Consider the following 9837-nt stretch of genomic DNA (forward strand, 5'->3'; position numbering starts at 1 on the left):
ACGTTTTCCAGACCAGAGAGAGAGAGAGAGAGAGAGAGAGAGAGCAGACAGACAGAGAGAGAGAGAGACAGACAGACAGACAGACCTGGTTGTAAAACCATTTGTGAGTAGTGTTCCAGGAACAGCTAGTAAGGTCAGGCTAGGCCTTCCCCCACCCCCCAACCCCCCCCCCCCCCTCCATAGAGAACGCCCAGCCCTAAGACTTCTTCCAGCATGTAAAAGGGCTCTGCCACTGCTATACCCACCTATGTAAACCAAACAATAACAAAAAAAAGGATACCAAAGTAGGAGTTTACGGTGAGTAAATATATGGGCCAGGTAAGTCTGCCGTGATGGGACAAGTTTACAGAGACGGCGGAGAGGACGAGGCTGTTTAAAACCTACCCAAACATTCGCGGGTTTCAGACCTTCCCTATGGTCCTCGGGTCGTGTCTCACCTTGCCTATTATTGCTGTTTAAGATGCCAAGACTGTCTTGCAAGGCACCTCCTTACCTACCTTGAGGCTACCTTGAGGTGCTTCCGGGGCTTAGTGTCCCCGCGGCCCGGTCGTCGACCAGGCCTCCTAGTTGCTGGACTGATCAACCAGGCTGTTAGACGCGGCTGCTCGCAGCCTGACGTATGAGTCACAGCCTGGTTGATCAGGTATCCTTTGGAGGTGCTTATCCAGTTCTCTCTTGAACACTGTGAGGGGGTTTGTCTCTGTCTCTGTTTGACCTCTGTCCTAGCTATATTATATAGAAGAGGGGGAGGGGGATTTAAGCTACGTAAGCTTTGGTAAGAGGGGAGATGATTGTAATCCCAGTACTTTGGTGAGTGGAGATTGCAATCCCAGTGCTTTGGTGAGGGGGGATTGCAATCCCAGTGCTTTGGTGAGTGGTGGTTGTAATCCCAGTGCTTTAGTGAGTGGAGATTGTAATCCCAGTGCTTTAGTGAGTGGAGATTGTAATCCCAGTGCTTTGGTGAGTGGAGATTGTAATCCCAGTGCTTTAGTGAGTGGAGATTGTAACCCCAGTGCTTTGGTGAGTGGAGATTGTAATCCCAGTGCTTTAGTGAGTGGAGATTGTAACCCCAGTGCTTTGGTGAGTGGAGATTGTAATCCCAGTGCTTTAGTGAGTGGAGATTGTAACCCCAGTGCTTTGGTGAGTGGAGATTGTAATCCCAGTGCTTTAGTGAGTGGAGATTGTAATCCCAGTGCTTTGGTGAGTGGAGATTGTAATCCCAGTGCTTTAGTGAGTGGAGATTGTAACCCCAGTGCTTTAGTGAGTGGAGATTGTAATCCCAGTGCTTTAGTGAGTGGAGATTGTAATCCCAGTGTTTTAGTGAGTGGAGATTGTAACCCCAGTGCTTTAGTGAGTGGAGATTGTAATCCCAGTGCTTTAGTGAGTGGAGATTTTAACCCCAGTGCTTTAGTGAGTGGTGATTGTAATCCCAGTGCTTTAGTGAGTGGAGATTGTAATCCCAGTGCTTTGGTGAGTGGTGATTGTAACCCCAGTGCTTTGGTGAGTGGAGATTGTAACCCCAGTGCTTTAGTGAGTGGTGATTGTAATCCCAGTGCTTTGGTGAGTGGAGATTGTAATCCCAGTGTTTTAGTGAGTGGAGATTGTAACCCCAGTGCTTTAGTGAGTGGAGATTGTAATCCCAGTGCTTTAGTGAGTGGAGATTTTAACCCCAGTGCTTTAGTGAGTGGTGATTGTAATCCCAGTGCTTTAGTGAGTGGAGATTGTAATCCCAGTGCTTTGGTGAGTGGTGATTGTAACCCCAGTGCTTTGGTGAGTGGAGATTGTAATCCCAGTGCTTTGGTGAGTGGTGATTGTAACCCCAGTGCTTTGGTGAGTGGTGATTGTAATCCCAGTGCTTTAGTGAGTGGAGATTGTAATCCCAGTGCTTTAGTGAGTGGTGATTGTAATCCCAGTGCTTTAGCAAGGAGTGAGGGACATTCAAGCACCAAAAATCCCTGTACCCTGAGGTAGAACAGAACAGTTTTATGTACATATGTGGACGAAGGTCAACTCAACCACATATTCCATCACGTCAACAGAGTTAATGTGTCGCGCACACACACACACTCTCTCTCGCTCGCTTCTTGAGACATGTGGCCCCTTGTCGGCATCTTTGCTTTTCTCCCTCCAAGGCATTGTTTTGCTTATGGAACAAAACACGGATAATAACCTTTATAGGAAATTACGGTGGGATGACCATGCAACATTTCGCGCCCCTGGGAGCAATAGCCGGATGGATCAGAAATGGCTTTGGTGTCTGTGTTTCATTTCACATAATGCTTCGAGCCTAAAGTACATATATATATATACATACAGGCTTCCAGTCCCCCAGAAACAACGGGAGTGATTTACTGTTGAGCTTGAGTAGTTAGCATGTTAACCCCGTTAAGAGGTTCCAGCACCCCAGTAACACACCCAGGGAACACCCAAGTAACACACCCAGGGAACACCCAAGTAACACATCTAGGGAACACCCAAGTAACACATCTAGGGAACACCCAAGTAACACATCTAGGGAACACCCAAGTTACACACCCAGGGAACACCCAAGTAACACACCCAGGGAACACCCAAGTAACACATCTAGGGAACACCCAAGTAACACATCTAGGGAACACCCAAGTAACACACCCAGGGAACACCCAAGTAACACACCCAGGGAACACCCAAGTAACACACCTAGGGAACACCCAAGTAACACACCCAGGGAACACCTAAGTAACACACCCAGGGAACACCCAAGTAACACACTCAGGGAACACCCAAGTAACACACTCAGGGAACACCCAAGTAACACACCCAGGGAACACCCAAGTAACACACCCAGGGAACACCCAAGTAACACATCTAGGGAACACCCAAGTAACACACCCAGGGAACACCCAAGTAACACACCCAGGGAACACCCAAGTAACACACCTAGGGAACACCCAAGTAACACACCCAGGGAACACTCAAGTAACACACCTAGGGAACACCCAAGTAACACACCCAGGGAACACCCAAGTAACACACCTAGGGAACACCCAAGTAACACACCCAGGGAACACTCAAGTAACACACCCAGGGAACACCCAAGTAACACATCTAGGGAACACCCAAGTAACACACTCAGGGAACACCCAAGTAACACACCCAGGGAACACCCAAGTAACACACTCAGGGAACACCCAAGTAACACACTCAGGGAACACCCAAGTAACACACCCAGGGAACACCCAAGTAACACACCCAGGGAACACCCAAGTAACACACCCAGGGAACACCCAAGTAACACACCCAGGGAACACCCAAGTAACACACCCAGGGAACACCCAAGTAACACACCCAGGGAACACCCAAGTAACACACCCAGGGAACACCCAAGTAACACACCCAGGGAACACCCAAGTAACACACCCAGGGAACACCCCAGTAACACACCCAGGGAACACCCAAGTAACACACCCAGGGAACACTCAAGTAACACACCTAGGGAACACCCAAGTAACACACCCAGGGAACACCCAAGTAACACACCCAGGGAACACCCAAGTAACACACCCAGGGAACACCCAAGTAACACACCCAGGGAACACCCAAGTAACACACCCAGGGAACACCCAAGTAACACACCCAGGGAACACCCAAGTAACACACCCAGGGAACACCCAAGTAACACACCCAGGGAACACCCAAGTAACACACCCAGGGAACACCCAAGTAACACACCCAGGGAACACCCAAGTAACACACCCAGGGAACACCCAAGTAACACACCCAGGGAACACCCAAGTAACACACCCAGGGAACACCCAAGTAACACACCCAGGGAACACCCAAGTAACACACCCAGGGAACACCCAAGTAACACACCCAGGGAACACCCAAGTAACACACCCAGGGAACACCCAAGTAACACACCCAGGGAACACCCAAGTAACACACCCAGGGAACACCCAAGTAACACACCCAGGGAACACCCAAGTAACACACCCAGGGAACACCCAAGTAACACACCCAGGGAACACCCAAGTAACACACCCAGGGAACACCTAAGTAACACACCCAGGGAACACCCAAGTAACACACCCAGGGAACACCCAAGTAACACACCCAGGGAACACCCAAGTAACACACCCAGGGAACACTCAAGTAACACACCCAGGGAACACCCAAGTAACACACCCAGGGAACACCCAAGTAACACACCCAGGGAACACCCAAGTAACACACCCAGGGAACACCCAAGTAACACACCCAGGGAACACCCAAGTAACACACCCAGGGAACACCCAAGTAACACACCCAGGGAACACCCAAGTAACACACCCAGGGAACACCCAAGTAACACACCCAGGGAACACCCAAGTAACACACCCAGGGAACACCCAAGTAACACACCCAGGGAACACTCAAGTAACACACCTACGGAACACCCAAGTAACACACCCAGGGAACACCCAAGTAACACACCCAGGGAACACACAAGTAACACACCCAGGGAACACCCAAGTAACACACCCAGGGAACACCCAAGTAACACACCCAGGGAACACCCAAGTAACACACCCAGGGAACACCCAAGTAACACACCCAGGGAACAGTAACACAATATAATAAGACCACAATGGACTTGAGAATGGTCCAGGACGGACCGAAACGTCGTCGTCCCTTCACCTTCTAGTGTGTGGTCTGGTCAACATGTGCAATAACGCTCACGAGTGAAAACGATTTGGCATTAGAGGAAGACTAAGATGTTTCGTACTTCGTTATCAGTCTTGAGAAGAGTCATAAGACAGGATCGAACCCCCACAGCTACAACAAGTGACAGCATGCTGTGCCATCAAAGCATTATGCTATATATTGATAACTAATGCTAGCTACTATCGGCTGTCAATAAGCCTAACTCTCGGAGCGACATAGACTTAACGATAACAAATTTAAACCGTAAGTCACAATAACGGGGTTGAAAATATTTCCGACGTTTCAGTCCGTCCAAAACCATTGGAAAATCATGCGAAACTTACCACTACAAAATCTAAACTTCTTTTGAGTGTTAATATGTGAGTCTTCACATAAACATTAAGTTTGTACTCACCACCAGAGCGCACACACGAGGTCGGAGAAGAGTAGACTTAGAAGTAAGCATAGAATAAGGGACTTGAGGGCCATAGTCTAGTTTGGTCACTTAGGAACCAACAGCAGTAGCTTGGGGCGAGTAGTGGCTGCTTCAGGAAGACACTGGGTGCTCTAGCGTCTAATTCATTCTTGGCCTCTTAGATCAGTGTCCTGGGAGACACTTAAGAGGCAGGTTGCTGACCCAAGTGTTCAGTGTTCAACTTGTTCAGTGTTCTCTTGTTCAACGGATAATTGTATCTTTAGAGATGCATAGAAATGGCTAAATGTTCTTGTCAAGAATCATAAAGCCACTTTAATATATTTTGCTAAGAGTTTTCTGTTCAGATTTAATTAAGTCCTTCTTAAATAGCTGCTAGTTTCTTCACAGGTAGTTAGGCTGTTTGACCAAGTCCGTAATTACCAGTTAGAACTGTTGTGTAGGTTACCTGTAGCCTCAACAACACTGGCAGGTAGCAATGGTCTCTGCAAGAGCTACTCTGGACCTGTAGAGCAGCTGCTTCCAGTGTGATCTCACGGCCTCTGCAACACTTGCAACTCATCAAGACTCATGGCCACCATATCCAGTTCCAGTGGTCAATCTTCTCTTAGTGTCTGGGGCAGCAAGCGCCTTCAGGTTCAGAGGCCATGACGGCCGAAGAGCGCTGACTGTTTCCCGCCAAACCTCTGAAACGTCCTGTCATTGGCTGGGCGGATGAGTTATAGGCCAGAGCCTTAACCAATCAGCTTCGTTCACCGCGTGTACATACATGTTTATCTCTAATTTTCAACACCTTCTGCCAACAGATAACGAACCGGGTTTTTTCCCTTCACAAATCTTTTTTCCCCTCCCATGCGCTATCAATTTTAGAAATTAGTCGGAATATTTTCACGTGAAAATAGCGCGAGTGGGGCTAGCAGGAACACTCGCGGAGAGGCGTAGGGAACAACTGTGAGGGTGGAACTCACTAATCGGTAGCTTGGGCCACTGTGAGCCAGGGCCCACCACCACCACCACCACCACAACCACCCGCCCCAGCCCACCCAGCTACCTACACCCCACCCACCACCACCACCACCCAGCCGCCTCGCCAATCTGAAATACTTGCTAGACACCCCCGTAAATATCAGAGCTAAGCCCTGGCGTGTGTAGGGGTAAGTTCACCCTTCCGTCTGACGCAGCCCCACCCCTCCTGCGTCTGACGCAGCCCCACCCCTCCTGCGTCTGACGCAGCCCCACCCTCCCTGCGTCTGACGTAGCCCCACCCCTCCTGTGTCTGACGCAGTCCACCCTTCCGTCTGACGCAGCCCCACCCCTCCTACGTCTGACGCCAGCCAACCCCTCCTGCGTCTGACGCAGCTCACCCCCACTGCGTCTGACGCAGCCCACCCCTTGCGTCAGACGCAGCCCAATCGGCCACATTCCTGGTGTCTGTCATAAAGCTATAGAGGGACGCCCAGGCGGAAGACCTACCTGGTACACGTATAAATCTAACCTGACTACAGCTTCCTGTTGATATCTGCATTTAAATGTCCCCTCCATTGTCTCTCTCTCTCTCTCTCTCTCTCTCTCTCTCTCTCTCTCTCTCTCTCTCTCTCTCTCTCTCTCTCTCTCTCTCTCTCTCTCTCTCTCTCTCTCTCTCTCTCTCCCTCCCTCTCTCTCTCTCTCTCTCTCTCTCTCTCTCTCTCTCTCTCTCTCTCTCTCTCTCTCTCTCTCTCTCCCTCTCTCTCTCTCTCTCTCTCTCTCTCTCCCTCTCTCTCTCTCTCTCTCTCTCCCTGTCTCCCTGTCTCTCTCTCTCTCTCTCTCTCTCTCTCTCTCTCTCTCTCTCTCTCTCTCTCTCTCTCTCTCTCTCTCTCTCTCTCTCTCTCTCTCTCTCTCTCTCCCTCTCTCTCTCTCTCTCTCCCTGTCTCCCTCTCTCTCTCTCTCTCTCTCTCTCTCTCTCTCTCTCTCTCTCTCTCTCTCTCTCTCTCTCTCTCTCTCTCTCTCTCTCCCTCTCTCTCTCTCTCTCTCTCTCTCTCTCTCTCTCCCTCTCTCTCTCTCTCTCTCTCTCCCTCTCTCTCTCTCTCTCTCTCTCTCTCTCTCCCTCTCTCTCTCTCCCTCTCTCTCTCTCTCTCTCTCTCTCCCTCGCTACAAACTGACTTATTTAATGAGCTTTTTATTCGTTTTTTTATTAGGGATAAACTTGATTTAATAAGATACGATCGTGTTATCTTCAGGATAACTCGGCCCAGGCCAGCCGAGTACCAGCGACTTGATATCCGTGTACCAGCGACTTCTAGGGTGACTTCATTTCACTGATATCTGAGAGTTAAGTGAACCTGTTCCAAATGCGTGTCGTCTTAAGAAATGAATGATTGGTATTGAATTGATGTTTGTGAGAGTGGAAGAACTAGCTAGCATGAGGGTGTCGTCGGCTGAGCGTCTTGTGTTGTGAATTCCGGCTTCTGATTTATTCCACATTGCTGGGGAGGGAAGGTTGGGGTCTTCAGACTGTAAGACTCGCTACACTGCCTATCTCAAGACATTGGGGTCAAGAATCAGCTGGAACAACCAGGGGTCAGATTCACGAAGCAGTTACGCAAGCACTTACGAACGTGTACACATCTTTCCTCAATCTTTGACGGCTTTGGTTACATTTATTAAACAGTTTACAAGCATGAAAACTTACCAATCAACTGTTGTTATTGTTATAAACAGCCTCCTGGTGCTTCCGAGCTCATTAACTGTTTAATAATTGTAAACAAAGCCGCCAAAGATTGAGAAAAGATGGACGGGTTCGTAAGTGCTTGCGTAAGTAAGTAATTATCAAAAGAAGGCACTAAACTGGGAAGGCTATGTAGCACCATCAAATGCGAGATAATCAGAGGAAGTGCCTGCGTAACTGCTTCGTGAATCTGGTCCCTGGCTTTGGGAACTGACTTTGGATGGGAGTTAGCAGCACCTGAATGGAAGGCCTTGCTTCAGAGTGACGTGAACAGCCAAATATATTCCTTGACCAGTAGTATATACGACCAAGAAGTTGGTTATATCCGCCAAACACACACCGAAACTACGACGTTGGTACAACGTTCGAACAAGTTTTAACACCTCCTATAACCAGTTATAACAACCAATATAGCAAGTTGTAACAACGTTCTAATACGTTATAAACACGTTAAGCCAAGATGTAACAACTTTATTACAAGTTGTAACAAGCGGAAAATAGAGACAGTTTCGGTTTGTGTTTCCAGGGCTAATTAAGCCATTGGTTGGTGCTGGATGCTGAGGCTGTAGGGACATGAAATGCATCTTTCTGCTCACAACTGTAATAATGACTGACAAGTTTGTCATTCAAGGAAATAAGGCTGTCTCCAGATGAGTATCATAACCCAGAAGAAAACTTCTCATAAGGAATAGTTGGATCCAAAGTCTATATGCAGGCGAGGAGTCACAATAACGGGGCTGAAGTATGTTGACCAGACCACACACTAGAAGGTGAAGGGACGACGACGTTTCGGTCCATCCAGGACCATAAGAACATAAGAACAAAGGTAACTGCAGAAGGCCTATTGGCCCATACGAGGCAGCTCCTATCTATAACCACCCAATCCCACTCATATACATGTCCAACCCACGCTTGAAACAATCGAGGGACCCCACCTCCACCACGTTACCTGGCAATTGGTTCCACAAATCAACAACCCTGTTACTGAACCAGTATTTACCATTCTCAAGTCGATTGTCACATTCTCACAATCGACTTGAGAATGGTCCAGGACGGACCGAAACGTCGTCGTCCCTTCACCTTCTAGTGTGTGGTCTGGTCAACATCCAAAGTCTAGTCGTCTCTGGTTAAAGATCACCTGAGACATTTTTCCCCTGAGAACACAATGCCGTTACTAACTCCTGAAAGATAGGGCTAGTGGAACCAGCAATCAAGAAAATAGGCAAATAATTGTCCTGCAGAGATAGAGGTCAGTGATTCACACTGAAAACCTCCACCGCTTGATCCAAGCACTGTGTCTAAGATGTCTTAAGTGATTATCCAACAGTTTGAAGTCAACTACCTTCTTAAATCACTCGACGTACAGTAGGCATGAGACCCGGATGAGATTAGCTGCTCTGTTATGAGGACCTCCTGCCTTAATCTCTCACGTCATTTCTTGATTGACGATTGTGGGATTATTGTTTCAAGCGAAGGTTGGACATGTATATGAGTGGGATTGGGTGATTATAGATAGGAGCTGCCTAGTATGGGCCAATAGGCCTTCTGCAGTTACCTTTGTTCTTATGTTCTTATGTTCTTATGTTCTTATGTATGGAAAATATCTCAGTTAATCTTTAGTGCCAGAGTGAGAGAGAGGGAACAGGTTAAGGGTTTGCTATCCAGGAGCTGGGATTGGTGATATCGTTAACAACATGGACGATATTATAGCTGGAAATGGGAACAAACCCATTATTTGGGTTTGAAACCCATCCCATCCCACCTAAACCCATCCCATCCCACCTAAACCCATCCCATCCCACCTAAACCCATCCCATCCCACCTAAACCCATCCCATCCCACCTAAACCCATCCCATCCCACCTAAACCCATCAGTGCAGGAGGAACTGATGTTGGTCGAGTTAGGAGTGAGGCACTGATACAGAGGTTTAAAACAGCCATAGAATTAGTTAGGAGCAAGGGAGGAATCCCGATCATATGTGGCATTCTTCCAAGGTGGAAAGGTGGGAAATGACTGGTTATCCAGGGCACTTGG

General features: G+C 48.3%; 1 protein-coding gene across 1 annotated transcript in view; it reads right to left on the reverse strand.

Annotated features, from left to right (window-relative positions):
• The window catches only part of LOC123747510 (protein Wnt-6), a gene marked incomplete in the record, with an annotated part of 54234 nt that extends 48161 nt beyond the window's left edge, over positions 1-6073 (reverse strand). Inside the window, 1 exon segment of the mRNA XM_069330020.1 lies at positions 5084-6073. Within this exon segment, the coding sequence (XP_069186121.1) occupies positions 5084-5154 (71 nt within the window).
• Between the last annotated feature and the right edge of the window lie 3764 nt (positions 6074-9837).

Source organism: Procambarus clarkii, chromosome 3 (assembly GCF_040958095.1).
Source record: "Procambarus clarkii isolate CNS0578487 chromosome 3, FALCON_Pclarkii_2.0, whole genome shotgun sequence".
NCBI lineage: Eukaryota > Metazoa > Arthropoda > Malacostraca > Decapoda > Cambaridae > Procambarus > Procambarus clarkii.